Below are 21,468 nucleotides of genomic sequence, written 5' to 3' on the forward strand. Positions count from 1 at the left end.
CCTTACTTAACCTTCTCAGAAAGCATTATACACTATCCTTTTAATTTGACAAAAAAATATGAAGCAAATGGAACAAAGAGGTCCACTTAGGCTAGTTTTGTAGGTCTTTAACTAGAGGCTATGACCCAGAGCACACTATAGCAAGGACACACCACACCAAGGATTTTCTAACTAGAGAACTTAAAAAAAAAAAAAAAAAAAAAGAGAAAGAACAAAGGAATGCAACTTAGTGAAAGTACTCATTTTTATAAAAATGTGTTTTATTTTAAAACAGGTCTATAAAAGTAGAAATCACATACAAAAATAGCTTATGGCTGGACTTGAGTTTGGAAGTACTGTATGTTTGAGGGCATCTGGAAATCACAGTCCAAATGGATCCTATCATCTGCCCTTGTCACTAATCTGTAAACAATAATTTCATGTAGTATATTTAGCACTTTTTAACGAGTACAAAATTGAAACATAATCATTTCCCGAACAAGGCCACTTTAAAATGTTCTTCCTTAGGTCTGAGCAGATAAGGGCACTTCATATCGTTGTTTCCAACATTTGAAAAGTCTGATTTAAAAACAATTAATGATACTACAAGTAACAGGTTTTAGCTCCTTTTGTTCCATTTCAAAAATATGGGAAGGTCATCAATTCAAAGAAAGTAGTGTTTTTTTTTTGGTTGTTGTTTTTTTAGGTAGAATTTAATCTTTTTTCTTCTAGACACCATTAAAAAAAAATCACTGTTGCCATCCAAAGATTCCACACCCAAATCTTAACTTTAATGTAGTTTCAAGTTGTCTTACTGCTTTGAAACCGCATGAAGCCCACACCTACTTCGAGCATCTATTTCTGGGTGAACAAACACGTAGTTCTCCCAGAACTAAAGGAACTAAGGTCCAGGAACTTTAGACAACAATGACTTTCCAACAATTATTGTGGGAGATAATTTTTTTTTTTTAAAGGCAATTTAAAATACTTGATTCTAGAGTCATATAAAAATAACCTGAAGAACCTTGGCAATAAAGGAAAATGGCAGGCAGTTTCAGTTTGGCATTTCAGCCAACGTTTCAAGAATAAAGACTGGCTACTATCACCTTTCTAAAACACAGCGAGTCATCTTAAAAGCTAAAGAACGCACGTTAACATCATTTGATCATAAAGTTAGAAGGCCACGATTCGGCATTCTGGGAACACAACACAGGAAGGAAACTTCACGGCTATTCATTAGAGGACAGTCCACATCAACCCAGCACGGAAAACAGCCTCTTGAGCCTTCAGATGCTGGACCAACTCTTTGCCTCTGATGGCTAGCTGTTTCTCGTTGAGGTTTCAAGATGAATTGCCCAGGGCTCTGTTTCCATGAACCTAATTTCAAATCTAAAGGCAAAGCTGAAAGGTCTGTTCTGCAATCTCCGGAAGAGAATGCCACGAATGCGACCCTCCTACGATTCTCCTTTTGTTCCGTTCACAATACAAACACTTCTACCAATCTACGTCGCATAAGGCAATACTGAGAAATTAAATAGAAGAAAGTTACCACACAGATCGTGAAAATGATTTGCTGGTGGTGATTCTTACGCTTGATTCTAAACAGACGGAACAAGAGGGCACTTGAAAGAGGTGGCTCAAATCTTGCTGCTTAACCTTATCCTGAAATTACAGGCTCTCCTAAAAGGGCCTTAAACTTGGGCTCGTAAGTGCACAGAAGCAGTAACCGAAGCTCTTCTGGTTATTGAGAAAAAGCAAAGCTTCATCGTTTTCACTCTCAATCGGTTGTCTAATACACTTGTAGAAGGCAGGCAAAGGGAAGACCAAGAATAAAAAGAGCCGAGCGCTTCAGCAGGCGGGCTTCTTGCCCATTTTCCCTGTTCCAAAGAAAAGAGGGGACACCACCCTGCCTGCCATAGATACTTCACAGGCAACTGGGCTTCTGCAGCGTCAGCCGGCATCTGATGCCCCAGATCTCCTGGTTCTTCTTGTTGCCAGTGGTCGGCCTGGCGATGGTGGTGAAATGGGCACTATTAATCTGTAGATGAGGAAGGGCTTCTTTTAGCAGCTGAAGGGTACCGTCTGGCACGATTCCAAACACTTGTAGTGTTTTCAGTGTGGGGATTTCTCCAAGTTCACTGGAAAGGAAGAGAGACCTTTCAGAGTAGCAGGATCTATGGTGACTGATCCACTCGAGGTACATGACCCAATTTTTACCATTTGTATCACAGTCTATACAGCGCCCACTGAAAACCCCACGTGCCATCCATGATCCGAGAACACAGCAAAGGTGAGTGAAACCAGAGAGCGTGGATCACAGCCTGGACAACATGGCCTTAGGGCCCACGCCGGTGTATTTAATTAGATGTTTTCTCACAACCTAACCACTGAGGTTTATTGAAGATCCAACCATAGTTGTTTCCCTTCTCTATTCTTGATTTATTTATTTATTATTTTTTAAAAAGATTTTATTTATTTATTTGTCAGAGAGAGAGCGAGCGAGAGCGAGCACAGGCAGAGTGGAAGGCAGAGTCAGAGGGAGAAGCAGGCTCCCTGCGGAGCAAGAAGCCCGATGTGGGACTCGATCCCAGGACGCTGGGATCATGACCTGAGCCGAAGGCAGCTGCTTAACCAACTGAGCCACCCAGGCGTCCCTCTATTCTTGATTTAAATTGAGAGGATTTACTGAATCACCTCAGGTTATATGTGATTTCCAAGCATGGACTTGACCTTTATTTGAACTAGTTTCCTCCTCTCAAAAGATGAGCAGCAGAAGTTATGGTAACTTCTTAGTAAGTCCATTACCCGTGATAAAACCTAACAGCGACTTTGCAAAAGTACTAGAAACAAGGCTATGTAGTTGGCTGCAGATGGAGAAAAGGAGTAACTGGTCACACCTTTTCTATGAGAGGGAAAAGAAAGCCATCTGACTTCCCTACATATTACTTCTTTTTTGGCTGCATATATGCCAATCCTCTTCTCAGCTTTCCCATTAAGTGAAATACAAGTCTGTCAACAGTGACATTCTGGTCACAAAAAAGGCAGCCTGTTTCCCTAAAGTAAATACTTTTAGGTAATGATTCTTTCTTCTTTAACTCCGATCTCTGTACTTAGAAATTCATCTCTCTGATCTGTATTTGCTCCAGGTTGGGACACAGAGTACAAAGTCTTAGGAAAGGGAATATTTAGTTAGGAATATCAACAAAATCCCACTGCAGATCAATGAACACATTGATCAATGCCACATAGTGGCAGCAGCATCCTTTCTATCTTCATATTGACGATAATTACTAAAAATCACAAACTTTCTTCATAGTAATTTCACCTGTCCTCCTCTCTTTCTTCCTTCCAGTCTATTCTACATGCCAATGTCCAAGGCATCTTCCTAAAGCTCAGCTAAGATGATGTCACCCTTCCACCCCCCCCCCCCCCTTCCCCAAGCCTTTGATGCTGCCCTCTTGTTTACGGAACTCAAACTGTTCTGCTGGCCTTAGGACTTTCCACGTTCAACCCACCCTCCCGGTCATCCCACTACCCGCTAAATGTATTTGTTCTACACTCAACAAGTGTATTAAACACCACAGATGTTTAATACACATTAGCTGAATAAAGATGAAGGCTAATTTAGAAAATGAAAGTACTATCTAAGTAAAATAAACATGCTTGGTGTTTATAAAAGGACCATACGATCTGGAGGTTACAACAGCCAAAAAAGAAAATCAGGAATAGTGAAGTACCATTCTTCTTAAAGTAAACTAACCTCTGGAATACAGCAGAAGGAGTGCAAAGAAAGGTCACAGCACACAGACGTTTATACACAATATCCCTTAAGATGACAGCAGTTCTGCCCCAACCTTAAATCTTAAATCCCTCTTATGTGAAATCCAAGCATTTGAGAACTTTGTAATGAGAATCTGGGTGCTGGGATATCCGAATTAGCCAAACTGTAAGCCCTTCCACAGTGGACCGAATTAGAGTCGTAAGCAGACACTGTAGGAGCGAGTGAGCAAAGGGTGCGCAGCAGATGGCAGGAGAAGAATGTTCTCGCAACAGCACTGGGAAGGAGCCTTGGTGAGCGTAAGGAAATGACAGCAGACTCTCAGAGACATGCAGGTATCCTAAGTGAGAAAGGAGTGAACTGCATCTCATGGGACGGGGGATGATCCAAATCGAAAAGCCAGAAAGTCTTTTAAAATTTTAAGGGGCTGAAACAAAATAAGCATCAAAAGCCCCTTAATTCACGTGTCATCTACAACACAACAGAACAAATTTATAAGCAACCGAAGGACAGTAAATAGCAATGAAGAGCCATTATTTCCAATTTTAAGAAGTATAAAAGAACACTGATAATGTCTTTTTTTTTTTTTTTTTAAGATTTTGTTTATTTATTTGTCAGAGAGAGAGAGAACAAGCAGGGGGAGAGGCAGGCAGAGGGAGAAGCAGGATCCCTGTTGAACAAACAAGGAAACCGAATCGACTCAGTCCCAGGACCCTGGGATCATGACCTGAGCTGAAGGCAGACACCCAACCAACAGAGCCACAGGCGTCCCTGTGTCTCGTGTACCTTTGTGTGTCATTGTTTGATAATGTCTTGTGTATCTTTGTTTCATCTGAGTAAACAAAAGATACTTACAGACCCTTTCATAGGTTTACACTTTACCTCAAATACACATTCCTATTTTCCTTATAAAATCTATTAGTAAGTATGTAACAATATTATTTAGTAACTATATTTGTAACTATTAGTTAGTATGTAACCATATGCAATTAATCAATGCCTAACTACAAATTGTCCTACACAGACTTTCTACTTAGTCTCTCCCAATCTCAGATCAGTTCACTAGCTCCAGTGTACTTTCTTACTTGGGTGAGAAATACAGAATGATCAGAAGAAAGTCTGGACATAGTTGGAATAAAATCAATTCAGGCGGAAAGGACTATACACAATGCGGACATACCCTGTAGAAGAAAAACCTAGTTTCCCAAGTAGTCTAAAGCACTAGCAATACAGAAGAAAATCAATCAAATTTTATTTTCCCACTTCTAAGAAATAAAAATTCTTTAGCATAAATGGCTTTCTCAAAATTACTATTGAGGATCCTGGAATTCTTACTGTGAATTTTGAGTACATCAGCTGCCAGAATGAAATTAGAGAAAAGAACAGTCTATCTTAAGAAACTTCTAAGGATAGGTTATAGGCAAACTCATTTAATGGATTCATGAGGTTAACCAGCATACTATTTACATAATGCCTGAAGAAACATACTCTTTTACCTTGAAGTACAAGGAGAGCATCTTTTTTCTCTCTGTCCTCATTTTTTTTTTTTGGTGATCTGATTTGTAACCGAACTCCCAACGCCCGTTTCTCTTATTTCAAGATAAGGTTAGGACAAGTCACAAGGCAGTGAGGGTTCAAATGTAGGTCTGTGACTTGAGGTCTGTGCCCTTAAGCAGCAACTCACATTGCCTGCAAGCAGGACTCCGAGGCAGGTGCTCTTTTTTTTTTTTTTAAATTTGACAGAGATCACAAGTAGGCAGAGAGGCAGGCAGAGACAGAGAGAGCGGGAAGCAGGCTCCCCGCTGAGCAGAAAGCCCAATGTGGGGCTCGATCCCAGGACCCTGGGATCATGACCCGAGCCGAAGGCTTTTAACCCACTGAGCCACCCAGGCGCCCCTCTGCAGGTGTTCTTATCCTACTGGATAAAAATACTAAACTGTGAGAGCTCACAGCCTTCCCTTAGCCTCTGCTTGAGAAAAAGCATCTGGGGATTACCTGCTTAGCTTCTTTCTCTGGAGAAAAAGTACAGAAGTGAGACATGGGAAGAGATTCTCTTGAGAAAAGCAACCAAAAAAGACTGATCACTGTCGTCCCCAGGGGCTGCACGGGCAAAGATGCTGACACCCAGAGGGCAAGACAGGAGAGACGGGTGACAGGGACGCTTTTCTGGGTGGAAACTAGAGGCTCCCAGGAGTTCTGGTTACCACGGGGCACAAGATTTCAACAAGGCTTCCTTGTACACGAGTTCACACCCTACTGTCTGAGACACATGGAAGTAAAGATTGCCATCCCTTTTAGGCAGTGCTTTTTCAAACAAGATACTGGCTGAGCCCCTGAGCCCCAAGATTAATTAAAGCGATTAATTAAAAATACAATTACTGGATTTTCTTTTTTTTTTTTTTAATATTTTACTTATTTATTTCTCAGAGAGAGAGAGCAAGCGAGCACATGCAGAGTGGCAGGAAGAGAAAGAGAGAGAAGCAGGCTCCCTGCTGAGCAAGGAGCCCGTTGTGGGACTCGATCCCAGGATGCTAGGATCATGACCTGAGCTGAAAGCATCCACTTAACCAACTGAGCCACCCAGGCATCCCTAATTATTGGATTTTCTAATTCTACTAGTTAACCCTATATAGCTGAAGTATCATTTATTAATTCTTGCAACTTAACTTAGAAGATGCAAACCAATCATTTTTGAACTACATAAATTCTTTGTTCAAAGTCCCCATGCTTCTTGGGTAGGAACCAGAAGCTAAACGACCTTCTCTGGGACAGTGAGCTACGTGGGGCAGTGGCTTCAATCAAGGTCTCCCGGCTGGAATAAGAAGGGCGCCTGACCAAATTCATGGCACTGACTTCTTGTGGTTTTCAATAAAACTGCTATACATTTACATCCTACATGAGGAAGGATTTTCCAGTCCTTTGGGGATAAAAAGTTAACTTTTAAAAAATAAAAAGACAATGTTATTCCTAAGATGACTTGAGAATAGCACCTTCTAAAAGAAAGACCAGCAATTTTTGCTCTCCCTTGATTTGCGTAAGTTGCTGAGCAGACACAAAATTAACTCTCAAAAGAGCCACTGGATTAGACTATTAGACTATTTTCATCGATCCAGAAAACCTAGCATGCAGATCTCACTTAGCCTTTAACTCGCTTTATAGCTTCAGGTTAAGTCACTTCACTCTTTTGGACTTCAGTCTCCCCCATTCCAAGATAGCACTGGACTCATGACATTTACCATTTACGTGATGCTATTCTTCCCATTCTTTGACCACCGGCCAGGACAGACATCACTAGAAGATTACAGAACTTTCCTCTAGCCCAGAGGGAGTCTGTCAGAGTCAATGGGAGTTGATTTGAAAAATGTTGGGGGGGGAAAGCCCCCATACTCTGAGCTCCCTGGAGGTGAAAAGGATTTTTCCTTTTTCAAGTCTTCCAAATACTAGAGTATGGTATTCTAATATTTAAACCTGCTTCTAACTAAATAATAAATGTTCAGTAAACTATCCCAGTCAACTTTCCAAGATTTTTTAAGGAAAAAATTTTGTCTTGGTTTTTCTGTTTTGCTGGAATTCCCTAACCTATTTGTGGTACACCCATATCGATGTTCAAGTTTTATTTATTTTTTAATTTAAATTCCATTAGTCAACACATAGTACATCATTGGTTTCTGATGTGGAGTTCAGTCGTTCAACACCCAGTCCTCATCACATCACGTGCCCTCCTTAATGCCTGTCACGCAGTTACCCCATCCCTCCCACCTGCCTCCCCTCCAGATGTTCAAGTTTGAAGCACCTGCTATTAATAATAACAAATACTACCCCAAGTGGCATCTCTTGATCCCTGTCTTCTCCTACTTTTAGAAAATGAAATACTTACAGTAAAGTTTCAGGTACAATATCATAGCACCGACTGAGTGAGAGATGTTGGAGGTAGCTGAGCTGATAAAATTCCGGAAAGCAGTCATTCTTCAGCATGACACTATCGCTGGAACAGAGCAGAAGAGAAGATTCAAACTGATTCAAACTGAACTACGTATCAGTTCAGATGGAGAAAACGGAAATAACCAACTGTTTGGTTCATTCAATTCAACAAGTTAAGATCCTTTCCACCTTCAATGAGCAGTCATGATTTTTCAATTTTTGTTTTAAAATAAACCAATGAAAACAAAAATACCTTAAGTCTAGGTGGACAAGATTGGGGCATCTTCCAACTAAGGTAGAGACATCTAGGGGAAAAAAAAACAAAAAATGATGGTCACTATTAAATGAGGAACAAGACAAGGATATTTGTTATCAACACTATCATTTATCTTGGTGCTAGAAGCTTGGAACAATGAATGCAATTAGAGTCACACTATGAGAAACAAAACACCAAATCATCATCTTGGTATGTAAGATTTTGAATCCAGAAAATCCAAGAGAATCAACTAGAAATAGTAAGAGAACTATGAAATATGGTAAGTTAGTAACAATCCACAGCTTAGCTATGTATCTGCAATACCTAGGTGGGGAAAAAAGAAAAAAAAAAATGCCACTTACACTAGCAAAATGCAAAACCAAACACCATCATCTATAAACAAATAATGTATAATAAAAGTAGCACTTAAGGGGTGCCTGGTGACTCAGTCGGTTAAATGACTGCCTTTGGCTCAGGTCATGATCCTAGGGTCCTGGGATCGAGCCCTGAATCAGGCTCCCTCCTCAGAAGAGAGCCTGCTTCTCTCTCCCCCTCTGCCTGCTTCTCTGCCTGCTTGTGATCTCTGTCAAATAAATTAATAAAATCTAAAAAAAAAAAAAAAAAAAAAAAAAAAAGTAGCACTTTAAATCAATGGGGGACATCATGGATTATTTTAAAAAATGACACTGCTACTACAAGCAGAAAAAAACTTATTTCTCCAACTCAAATAATATATCCAAATAAATCCCACATATATGAAAAGGTACTAAAATGCAAAAATATAGGGTAATTATTCATTGGATCTTAGATTTTCTAAACACAAAGGAAAACAAAGGAAAGCGGTAATTTATGACATAAAAGTTTTAAGTCTACCATGTTAAAGCAAAACAAAACACAAAATTTAAAAAGTATCAGAAAACTGGGAATGTTTCCAACATTAAACAGAATGTTAATGGTCTTATATAAAGAGTAAAGAAAGATAAAACATAGAAATGGGCAAAAAATATGGAAGTGATACTTGGCCAAACAGAGAAAAATGGTGCAAAAAAGTAAAAATAAAATTAAAATATTCCTTTTTTTTTTTTTAAGTTTTTATTTATTTATTTGACAGACAGAGATCACAAGTAGGCAGAGAGGCAGACAGAGAGAGAGGAGGAAGCAGGCTCCTTGCTGAACAGAGAGCCCGATGTGGGGCTCAATCCCAGGACCCGGAGATCATGACCTGAGCCAAAGGCAGAGGCTTTAACCCACTGAGCCACCCAGGTGCTCCTAAAATACTGCTTTTCAGCTATCAAATGAAAAAAAAAAATACTATCATAATATCCAGAATTGCTGACATATAATAAAGCAGGTCTCACATATACAAGTGGATATTTAATTTTATGCAGCCTTTCAGGGGAGCAAACTCACTTTCTTTAGAGTAAACTGAATTTTTGGTGTGTTTTGAGCATTATACACTTGGCTCTTTGGCTCAGTAATTCCACTTTTAGAAAAACAATGAGGTATGCATGAAGACGTTCATTTCAGCAATAGTTGTTAATAGTCCCTTCCCCAATTATTTTAATTCATTAACCTCCATCCATTTTGTGGAACACAATGCTAATGGCAGTCACTCAAAAGCTTTTAGACAGCACTTCATGACATGAAAATATACTCAAGATATATTGTATAGTGAAAACAAAATACGTATAATGCATTCTAATCTCAATTTAGTAATAACACATGCAAAAACTCATATTTATTTTTAAAGATTTTATTTATTCATCAGAGAGAAAGAGAGAGAGAAAGCACAAGCCGGGGCAGTGGCAGACAGAGGAAGAAGCGTGCTCTCCTCTGGGCAGGGAGCCTGATGCAGGGCTTGATCCCAAGGACCTGACCCCAAGGCAGACGCTTAACTGACCGAGCCACCCAGGATTCCCCCCAAACTCATATTTATACACAAAGTCACAGACAGAAAATGGTTCATGGGGTTGGGGATAGGAGGGGAAGGCTGGAAGGAAATACACCCAAGGATGGTGGGATTCCAGGAAACTTTTCAAAACTTGGAAGAGAGTCACATGTGTTATTTTGTATTCAGAAAATGAATCAATAGGGGTCCCTGGGGGGCTCAGTTGGTTGAGCGTCTGACTCTTGATTTCAGCTCAGGTCAGGATCTCGGGCTCGTGAGATCGAGACCCACGCCTCACACCCCTCCCCACCCCAGCATCAGGTTCTGCTCAGGATTCTCCCTCTGCTTCTCCTCTGCCCCCTCCCCCTCCTCACTCTATCTTAAAAAAAGAAAAAAAAATCAATCAATATATGTTTTTTATTTTTAAAAGTAAGTAAGCTCCATTCACGGTTGGGGCTTTTTCTTCCCACAGTTCTGTCTTCAGCCCCATGCCCTCCCCTAAATCTTAGACTTGCATTTTAAACTGTTTCGATAGGGCGCCTGGGTGGCTCAGTTGGTTAAGTGACTGCCTTCTGCTCAGGTCATGATCCTGCAGTCTGGATCAAGTCTGGCATCGGGATCCCTGCTCAGTGGGGAGCCTGCTTCTCCTGCTGACCCTCCCTCTTCTCATGCTCTCTCTCTGTCTCACAAATAAATAAAATCTTTTAAACTGTCTTGATACATCCACTGAGATGTGGGACAGGCATTTCAAATGCAGGCCTAAAAGCCAATAGTTATTTCTCCTCTAAATCTGGTCCTTCCCTAAAGTCTTCCCTGTCTCTGGGAAAGTGCTAACGTCACCAATCCGGCTGCTTGGGCCGAAACCCCAGGAGGCATGCTCACCTGTTCTCTCGCATCCCACATCCAGTCTGTCGGCTTTTTAATGTCTGATCATTTCTTACCACGTCCCACGTCACCGCCCCCCACCCCGTCTCTTACAGCCTTTTCTCCACACAGCACTAGAAGACGACATTTGAAGGGGAGTCAGACCCTATCGTTTCCTGCTCAAAATGCTACGGGGGCTTCCCATCTCACTCAGAGAAAATCCAAACAAAGCTTCTGCCTTGGCTTAGAGAATCCTGGGCTATCTTACCTCCTATCATTGTGCTCCTTGCTCCCTCTAACACTGGTTTCCATATTGAGGCTTTGCATTTGCTGTTCCAGAATGTTCTTTCCTCACTTATCTATACAGGTCCTGCCTTTACCCGATCAGGCCTCTGCTTAGGTGTCACTTCTGCGCAGAGGCCCTCTCTTTGGCCATTCCATCTGAAAACAGCCCCCTCTGGCCGACACTCTGCTCCCCACTTTTCACCACATTTCGTTGTCTGTGGGTTGCCTGGCTCCCCTGCCAGTATGTATGCTGCACAGGGGTGACTTCCTCAGTTCTGTTCAAGGTCACAGCTCCCAAGTCAGGAACAGTGCATCAGCAGTGCTCAATAAACATTTGTCTAATGAGTGACTAAAAAGATGAAGAAGGGCACAGTACAATTTTGAGAGACCCATCACCCAGCCAGCCCACTAGGCATCCCCCAAATCCCCAATTAGATCCAATCTCATTTGATGCCACCTAGGAAAGAACAAAACCTTGGCTGGGGGGGGGGGGGGGTGGATGGGTAGAACTGGTACTCTCCAGCCCTCCCTTAAGCCTTGGCGCCCCTCAGTGGAAAGGGATCATAAACAGTAGTCACTGCTGAGATCCCTCTACACGCTGTCCCCTTCATTTCCCCACGAGCTGGAGATCCACTTGCGCGAGAAGGCATCTTACTAACCCCCAAATCTGACCTGTCAATTCAAGGAGGGAGATGATTTCATGTAGAGAAGTCAAGGTCAAATCCAAGACCAAGAGCTGGTCCTCCAGGACCCCAGGCAGTGCTTCCCTACTGCCCCACGGGGGGTGGCAAAAATAACAGCAACGATCACTGCACACTCACTAGGGTTAACGCCTCTGTGGGATTCACCCATTTACTCCTTACTATGATCCTAAGAGATGGCTTCCACTACTACCTCCGTTTTATGGATGAGGAAACTGAGGAACAGGGAAGTTCAGCAACTTGCTTCAGACTACCCAGTAAACAGCAGAGCAGGAACTGGAACCTGGGTGGACTGGCGCCAGTGTAGGAGCTAAAAGGACATTCATACCATCTTCTAAATGGTGAAGTACTGGGTGCCACTGTTAAAAAAAATCTCCGATTCCCACTGTGTAACTAAGAACACACACACTTCAACTTCAACTCCAGATCTTTGTCCTTGCCCTGAATGTGTCCAGCAAGCAGGATTTTATTACCTATTATTCTGGCCAGAGCTTGGTAAATAGGCTCGCTCTCCTTTTCTGGAGGAACAAAGAGAAGAGTTTTAGGCCCAACGTGGCTAGATTAACAGCAGCTTGCCTACGGCAGAGTTTCTCAACCCTGCACCAAGACCCTTCTTTCATTCAATTAAAGAAACAGGAAATTCAGATACGGGAAGGAAATGCCAATGAGGCACTGCCTTTTCTTGGTGCGGGGATGAACAGGAAAGACCTGGTGGTGGGATTCAATGTGAAGAGGCTGCTCGCTGGTGGGAGCTTAACTTCCTTGGAAGGTCATTTGGCAAGAACGACCCAAGCTTAAGAACAGATCCTAATCCTTAACTCATTTAGAAGAATCCACCCTTAGAAAGGCACTCCAGATTTATCTCTGTCCGTGACAAGGTTGTTAAAAAAGGAAATAACTGGAAAGACGCTAAAAGTCCATTATAAGGAGATCAAGTGAAGAAATTACTATTCAATTGGTACAAATTATTCCATATCTACTTGACGGATTACCACACAGCCACCGAAAATGATGGGGTGCAGCTACTAAAATGGGATTATCTGGAGGGGGGAAGCATACTGCAAAGTGTTTCATGCACTATGTCCCACTTTGGTAAATATGCAGGAAAAAGACCAGCAAGAGGTTACTGAGATTATGGATGATTTTCCCCATATTTTATGTCTTTTTGAGAATGACTATATAGGACTGACATCAGATTCCAAATAGTGTTTAAGGGGGAAAAAATGTAGAACACAAATGCTATGTGTAGGGGAGAGCGGGAAGACAGACACACTGTTGCTCTCACAGCTGTCTGAAGAAAATGTTCCCCTGTCTGCAGTTGCAGGCATCCGGACTGGAGCCCAGCAAAGGCCTCAAGCCCCCAGTATGCCCAAGAACCCAGGTCCTCTTCACGATACCCTGATACACTGAACTTGGCAGACGGGCATCTTGTCCTAGTGAAGCAGTTTACAAATACTACTTACATTCTAGGAAGACACACTCTGCAATTGTTTGATTCAAATCTTTTAGAGTATCACAAAAACCATAAAAACAAAGCACTTTCATGAGCCAACACCGAGTCCTGAAGACACAGCTGAGGTGTGCTGCTAGCTCGGCGAGGCTCTGCATGGCCCATGGCCTGGGATCGTGAGGGAAAGCCATTCAAACAAGCTGTGCAACTGGCCATCAGGGAAATACAGATCCAAACCACAGTGAGATACCACACACTGGCCAGAATGGCTAAAATTAACAAGTCAGGACATGACAGATGCTGGCGAGGATGCAGAGAAAGGGGAACCCCCTACACTGTTGGTGGGAATGCAAGCTGGTGCAGCCACTCTGGAAAACAGCATGGAGGTTCCTCAAAAAGTTGAAAATAGAGCTATGCTACGACCCAGCAATTGCACTACTGGGCATTTACCCCAAAGATACAAATGTATTGATCAACAAATGAATGGATAGAGAAGATGTGGTGTATATATACAATGCAATACTATGCAGCCATGAAAAGAAATGAAATCTAGCCATTTGCAATGACATACATGGAACTAGAGGGCATTATGCTAAGTGAAGTAAGTCAATCAGAGAAAGACAATTTATCATATGATCTCCCTGATATGAGGAACCTGAGAAACAAGACAGAGGATCATATGGGAGGGGAGAAAAAAAGAAACATGGTGAAACCAGAGAGGGAGTCAAATCATAAGAGACTCTTAATCTCAGGAAACAAACTGAGGGTTGCTGGAGGGGAGGTGGGTGGGAGGGCTGGGGGGGGCGGGGTGAGGGATGTTGGGGAGGGTATGTGCTACGGTGCGTGCTGTGAAGTGTGTAAGACTGATGCATCACAGACCTGTACCCCTGAAGCAAATGACACATTATATGTTAATGAAAAAAAATAATCTATCCCATTTGCAAACATGTATCTCTGTTGATCAGGATTCTGTCAATATTAGACAATTAAAGCATAACTGAACATGGAGGCTTATACAGACGGCTAATGATCACACATTACCCCTCACTTCAAATGTCCGTGTTCAACTAAACCACCTCATCATCGTCTTAGATTGAATTAAAAAGAGTTTTAAACATGAACTCACAGAGTTTATAATAGGGCTTCAACCTTGGCACTACTGACATTTTGGATCAGATTATCTTTTGTGTTATTCTGCTGTCCTGGGCACTCTGCTTACCAGCATTCCTGGCTTCTGCCCACCAGCTTCCAGGAACACCCCCGCGGCTGTGGCCCTAAGAACCGTCTCCAGACCTCCCGCAATGTCCCCTTGCAGGCAAAATGGCACTGGCTGAGAACCACCGAATACTGATCAAACACGACATTCATCTATTTCCTGCTGCAGGTTTTACCCACTCATCTAGCAGATTAAAAGAAGTGCTGCTTAGAAATAAATTGGTTTCAAGTAGGAAGGTTTGGAGACTCTGGATTCCGATCTCGATGCCGCCCCACCAGCTGTTTGCCTTTACCCACGCTTTCAGATCAGCCGCCACCACACCTGAAAAACGCGACTAAGAACAGGAGCGCTGGATCCAAGGAGCCAAACGATGCAGGGCAGCACTTAGAGGCGCTCTCCAAGAAATCCAACCTGCTGCGGCCCTCGTTGCCAGGCAGGGTCCAGGGCCCGGAGGGGCTTACCTGATCTCTGCAGATTCTTCCGATAGCCGCTGAGATTGAGCTGGGTGATGGTCTCAGACACATGCGCGACAGCCACCTGCACGTGCTTTTCGGTGAAGTCGTAACACCAGGACAGGTTCAGCTCATCCAATCTGCACAGAAGAGAAATACGGAAAGCATGAAACTGGGACCCAGGAATGAGCTCTAGGAAAGCCCTTGACTCAGAGCTGCAGAGAAAACACGAAGCCACAGATTCTTAACCATTTCACGCAGAGAACCTCTGCTTCTCTCTAGACAGCTGCCTCTGCTCACCTGAGACTGCCTTCTCCCCTCCTGCAACGCTCCCCTGCCCTGGTGTGCCCTAGCGGAACAGAGCCCAAACCTTAGTGAGTGCTGCCCCCTTCTGGAAATGGAGGGAACACTCTCTGCTCCTCCTGAGGGCTCCCACAGGTTACAGGACCAAGTGGAGCAGCTCCAGCCTCGTTTTCTTTCTCAGCAAACAGCCAGGCTGAATCAACCACTCCAGAGGCTTTAAAAAGTTGATGGGTTTTACCGGGGATTCCCAATAAAGAGACAGACATTGCAAAAGCCCACTTCATCTTATCTGGCTTGTGCTGACTGAGCCAATGAATTCAAAGACAATATCCACCAATTAAGCCAGACACCCCGTTCCTGACACTACAGAACGAATGGAGGGTTATACATTTCTCTCTCATGGTAACACTCTTATCCTAAGGCAATCTACTTTCAGCAGTCCATTACAGAGACACACATACAATGCCAGAGAGGAAAGATCAAGGGCTACTAAAAAGCACACACACTAAGTATTCTGTGAGCCACGTCCTCCCTCTCACTTAGAAATGGCTGTCACTGTACCTTTCTTTATATACTGACATTATTACACGATATAAAGATGTTTTTAATGGAGTCACCCAAACCTATGATATCCGCTAAGTTAGGTCTACAGATATTATAGGGAAAAAGCCTGACTGTACAGTCAGGTATAAAGAGATTAATTTCGATAAACACATTACCAAATTTTTCTTACTTTCAAGTGAAGAAATAGGCGGGGATTACTACACAAGTAGCCTCTGCCAGCCTGACTGATTTGGCTCCTCAGGTTGAAAAGGAAGTTTAGAGGGTAAAGGATATTACGTATCACCAAGAGTTCGGAGTTCGGAATAGCTCAAGGAATAGATCCAATGCCTTGCTCATGGGAAGGATAATCGTATATTTGCAAAAACAGTTGTATAACCAAGTCTCCAATCTTTTCTACCTGGAACAGCTGCTCAGCAAGGTCTTCAGGGCAGATTCGGAGAATCCAGAACACCCAGAAAGATTCAGTCGCACTAAATTCGAGTTTTGCGCAAGATTACTGGGAAAAAAAGGCAAATGTCAGAGGAATACCAGTAAGACACTGCTACTCAATTAATAAGCATTCTGAGGAAAGCAGGTTAGAGGAGTCAGCAGCTAAGCACATAGGCCTTACAGCCAGAAGTGAGTTTCAGTTCACGTCTCACTCTGTAGGAAAGCAAGCAGGATGCTTTGCCTCAGTTTACTCATCTGTGGAATGGCAGAATCAGTACCTTCTTAGTAGTGTCAAGATTAAGTTATAGAATGTGATAAGGGACTCAGCACAATGCCTGGCACAAAGGAACCACACAAGAAACACCAAACAGGGGCGCCTCAGTGGCTCATTGGGTTAAGCCTCTGCCTCCGGCTCAGGTCATGATCCCAGGGTCCTAGGATCGAGCCCCACATGAGGCTCTCGGCTCAGCAGGGAGCCTGCTTCCTCCTCTCTCTCTCTCTCTGCCTGCCTCTCTGCCTACTTGTGATCTCTATCTGTCAAATAAACAAAGTCTAACCCAAAAAAACCCCAAACACCAAGCAATGTAGGTTTTAAATAGAAAAAAGAGTGCTTGAATAAATATCATCTCTCTTTTACCCATAATTAGCATTAGCTTATAGCCACACTACTACGTGTTGAGTCTCCAGGTTCTTCCAAGTAAACATCTCTCAGATTTGCCTTCTCTACACTCCCAAAATCCTGTGTTAGTGGAACTCCATGATTAAGAGCGAGGGTTCTGGAATCATAGTCTACAGCCAAATTCAAATCTTGGTTCTGCCACCTACAAACTATGTGAGCTCAGACAAGTTACTCGGCCTCTCCGTGCCTCAGTTTCTGTATTTGTAAAAAGGGGGACAACAATCAGAACTTACGTTAGGGGTGACCTTTGAAGAACCGAGTATCTGGCACTTTGTGTTCAAGAAACTTATTCTAACGCTACCACTGCTATTTTTTTTACATCAGGTTTCATCATTTCTCATCTGAATGAACACAACAGCATCTCGATAGTCTAGTTTTTTCCACAGATGGTTAGCCCGCCCAGGTGCCCAGCAGATTCTTTATCTAAACTTCCACTCCGCACGTTCCCTCCATTCTCAGGACCACTCTCCTTGGCACGCTGCCCTTTGCCCCGGAGCCCAGACTTCCTACAGCATGACAGGGGCCCGTTCCGAGCTGCTTCCCCTCTCCCTGGGTCTCCTCACTGCACCCCGTGCTCCACAAGTTCCCGCCTGCCATCCCGGTTAGAACCACACAGGCAGCTTTACCTCGTGGGCTCCTTCACCTCATCACCCGGTGATCTCCACCCTGAATGCCTTCCATCCTCAGCTGAGGAGTCACTCCCTCTAAGGCGGCTGCCCTCCCTCATTTTAACTAGGTCTCTCGGGGGTGATGCCTCGTGTTCACCAACGCATGTAACAAACACACTGCACTGTAATTATCCGTCTCTCCCACGAATGAGGCAGGGACCTTGCCTTCACTCATCGGCCCTGTATGTCTGGAACCTGGCATAAGGCCCGGCATATAGTTAGCATGTGAACTTGGGTGGCCTGGATGAGTCCTGCAGAAGCCGGGGCACCCCATGGCTCTTTTCTGAGTCCATCTGGACATGGGCAGAAGGGCACCCAGATCACATTCAGAAAACGAAGTGAACACACATCAAAACAACTGCCTTTGTCACGTGTTCCTGATGGCCACTCACTTGACGATGGGATCTGACAGCTGCAGGCCTTCCAGGCTTAGGTTCTGCAACTTGGAGCACTGGGACAGAATGCCATGGAGGGTAGACACGTCAATTACAGAGTTGGACAGATCCATGTGCTGCACACGGAAAGGGCTGGGCACAGAGGAAGGAAAAGAGAGGCTCTGTTAAAGGGGCTTACACACATACCTCCAAATCAAATCCAAGCCCATCTCCTCCCCAGATGAGCGGCCAATCACACACACGACCCCCAAATACACATTTAAGTAGTACAGTTTCAGTCTTTTTTTTTTTTTTTAAAGATTTTATTTATTTATTTGACAGAGAACATAAGTAGGCAGAGAGGCAGGCGGGATGGGCGGGGGGGAGCAGGCTCCCCACTGAGCACAGAGCCCAATGTGGGGCTCGATCCAGGACCCTGAGATCATGACCCTGAGATCATGACCCACCGAGCCACCCAGGTGCCCCACAGTTTTAGTCTTAAAATAAACTGCTACTAGATAACTCCCTCCCCTCATTCATTTTAAAATTCAGGAGGATTTCAGGGGGCGCCAGGGTGGCTCAGTTAATTAAGAATTTGCTTTCAGCTCAGCTCATGTTCCCAGAGTCCTGGAATCAAGCCCCACATTGGGCTCTCTCCTCAGCGGGGAGTCTGCTTCTCCCTCTCCCTCCACTTTCCCCCTGCTTTATCACATGTGCGCGCACTCAAATAAAGTCTTTAAAAAAATTAATTAAATTCGGGGCGCCTGGGTGGCTCAGTGGGTTAAGGCCTCTGCCTTCAGCTCAGGTCGTGGTCTCAGGGTCCTGGGATAGAGCCCCGCATCGGGTTCCCCGCTGAGCAGGGAGCCTGTCCCCCCCCCCCCCCCCCCCGCTCTGTCTACCTCTCTGCCTACTTGTGATCTCTGCCTGTCAAATAAATAAATAAAATCTTAAAAAAAAAATTAATTAAATTCAGGAGGATTTCTGCCAGGTCAAGATGGTGCTGCTTATACAGTCCCACTTAGGAAGTTAATTCGTGGGCATCATGAGAAGGAGCTGAATGCAGGTGACAAAGTTATGCCTATGAATCCTGTAGGCAAAGATGAGTGAGTAAATGACTAAAACAAAAAAGACAATGGAAGAGCCGGCTATAAGGGGCTAACACTGAGGTACCTGCAGGAAATGCAGGGATGGAGGTTTCTAGGTAATTGGGCCTAGGCGTGCGTTTGAAAGAGGGGGCTGAACTGGGGAAGAGGACCTGGAAGTTCCAGCACTACGGTGGGTCTATAAGACAGAGTGTCCGAGGCCAGTGTGTGGATCAAGAGAAGGCAGCCAGGGACCAGGGACAGAGCCCAGAGTGGCCAAGGAAAGTGCTCACGTGAAGGAGACCCAGAAGGAAGAGCCACGGGACAAGGGTAACCAGCAGCAGAAAAGGGTGCTGCCATATAACCCTGGAGGGAAGAGGAAAGTACCAGAGTTGGGATGTAGGTTTTGTCCTTAAGTCTGCTGTTCTTAGCTTATTTTTCTGTTCAGTATCTAGTTATTCCACTCCATGGCTCTAAATCATCATACCGCTGAACTATCAGTAAGAGAAGTCGTTCTTCAAAATCCTCCACGAAATGAACAAAAAGAGGGCATTCTTGCTCAGGTTGCACATTTGTCCACCGTAAGATCAGATGCCCAGAGCTTCATAATCTGAGAAGACTCCTCGTACTCTGTCAGAAATGGGCAGTGTGGGAAGAGTGAGGCTGCCTTGCATGTGCAAGTGAGTGCGCTGCACGGCTCCTGCCTCACGGGGCCGTGGGCCCATCCTCCAAGAACCCCAACTGAGGGAAGCAAAATGTGCCTCCTGGACCCCCTGCAAGAGCCCAAGAGCAGAAACGGCATCACTGAAAGCTGTGCCGTGTTTCAACACAAAGACGCACAGCAAAATTCTATTAGCCTTCCACTGCATAGGCTTGTCACAGGTCGTAAGTTACAGGAAAGAAACAAAGTTTTGGTCCGTTTCCACTTTAAGATTTACAAACAGCCTTTTCTGGGGGCTTTCCTTTTTTTACCTGAAATGTTCCGCCAATGGTTGATCCATAAATGATCGTGGGCAGCGGAAGGCAACCACTCCTCGAGACAGCAACCGACCGATCACATCCGGGTGTAGGTTTCTGCCTGTGAGGTCTAAAGTCTGCCACAGAGACTCGTCAAACCTGGAAAAGAGGGGGGGCCTTAATAAGCTGAGGGCACTGGATACCGGAGGGCCCCCCCCACTCTGCAACAAGGAGGCTCTGGCCACTGAATCACCCTGGAGCAGATTCTGAAGGAAGCTTCGGTTTGGGGCTGACTATATTAACTAGCTATGGTATTTTTTCAGACACAAATGAGTATTTCTTGCTTGTATCATGGATAAGCTTCTGTCTTCATTTGCACACACATACACAAACACACACACATACTGAGACAGAGACACACATACATACATATATCTCCGTATGTTTTTCCTTCAGATGGTTCAATGCTATTATAGCCATGTAATGAATGATCTGGAACCACAGAATAAAATGTTAATGTTCGATACAATTTAGTAACTTAAAAAATGATTGCTCCAATCACTTAATTGATTACTGAATAGGTAGGTAGGTTCAAAATGGCCTCAACGATCCCACTTGGTGTTTTTGTAAAGCATACATGAGTTACCACAATTACCCTAAGTAACACGGAAATAGAACTAAAAGAAGAAAGTTAGCCCCACAGCTGATTTTTGCAGATGGTCTTGAACTGAGCAGGTTCACTTATATGCAGATTTTTTTCAGTACTGTAAATGTGTTTTTTCTTCCTTATGATTTTCTTAATAACATATTCTTTTCTCTAGCATCCTTTATTGTTAGAATAAGAATATATAATACATGTAACTTACAAGATAGGTGTTGATGGACTGTTCATGCCATGGGTAAGGCTTCTGGTGAACACCAGTCTATTAGTAGTAAGTGTTTGGGGAGTTAAAAGTCACGGGGATTTTTTGAGTGGGCAGGAGGGTCAGTGCCCCTAACCTCCATGTTGCTTAAGGGTCAACTACACTTGATTAAGAGATATCAAATATCTACGAGGAATAAGGAACCCTACAAAGGCACTTGGGTGTTTTACAATACCCTTTAAGCTTAAAAAAAAAAAAAGCGTATGTGTGCACAGAAATATATGTATATGTATGAACTAATGTGAGAGGAAAAACATTACTTAGAGTTTGGACAGTTTTTCTAAAGCAAAAATGAAGTAATAAAATGTACAGAACAGTACAATAAGGGAGCTTTAACAGCCACAGATTAATTCAATTTAGCAAGAAAAAAAAAAAGAAAACACGAGCTCAAGCACAGGAGGGAACATTTTAATGCCTACTAGAATTGTATTTTTTAATACTGCTTGAAATAGGCAGACCACTGGCTGGAACTGAAATAGTTCTGCGTGATGAAATTGTCAAGGCATCATGTGACCTCTATGATTAAGAAGGCAGTGCTTCCTAGATGCCACCTGTTACTCATATGACAACTGAGGTGAGGATTTATAGACTTTGCCTGAAGAGCACACCTGGAAGAACAAGAAAATCACTATGGGGTCACCTGGGGAGGGGTCAGCGCGTCAGTGCAACTCCACCACCACGCGCTCCAGCATTCCGGTA

General features: G+C 43.6%; 1 protein-coding gene across 1 annotated transcript in view; it reads right to left on the bottom strand.

Moving 5' to 3' along the window:
* Positions 1-239: 239 nt before the first annotated feature.
* Positions 240-21,468, bottom strand: part of SKP2 (S-phase kinase associated protein 2) — a 33,906-nt gene continuing 12,677 nt past the window's right edge. Inside the window, exons 4-10 of the mRNA XM_082724212.1 lie at positions 19,862-20,005; positions 17,826-17,960; positions 16,055-16,153; positions 14,800-14,930; positions 7,932-7,983; positions 7,635-7,742; positions 240-2,117 (exon numbers count right to left, since the gene is read on the bottom strand). Coding sequence (XP_082580338.1) covers positions 1,904-2,117; positions 7,635-7,742; positions 7,932-7,983; positions 14,800-14,930; positions 16,055-16,153; positions 17,826-17,960; positions 19,862-20,005 — 883 coding nt within the window. The 3' untranslated portion in view covers positions 240-1,903. The remainder of the gene's footprint in view (positions 2,118-7,634; positions 7,743-7,931; positions 7,984-14,799; positions 14,931-16,054; positions 16,154-17,825; positions 17,961-19,861; positions 20,006-21,468) is intronic.

This window comes from Mustela nivalis (assembly GCF_964662115.1).
Source record: "Mustela nivalis genome assembly, chromosome: 3".
Lineage (NCBI taxonomy): Eukaryota > Metazoa > Chordata > Mammalia > Carnivora > Mustelidae > Mustela > Mustela nivalis.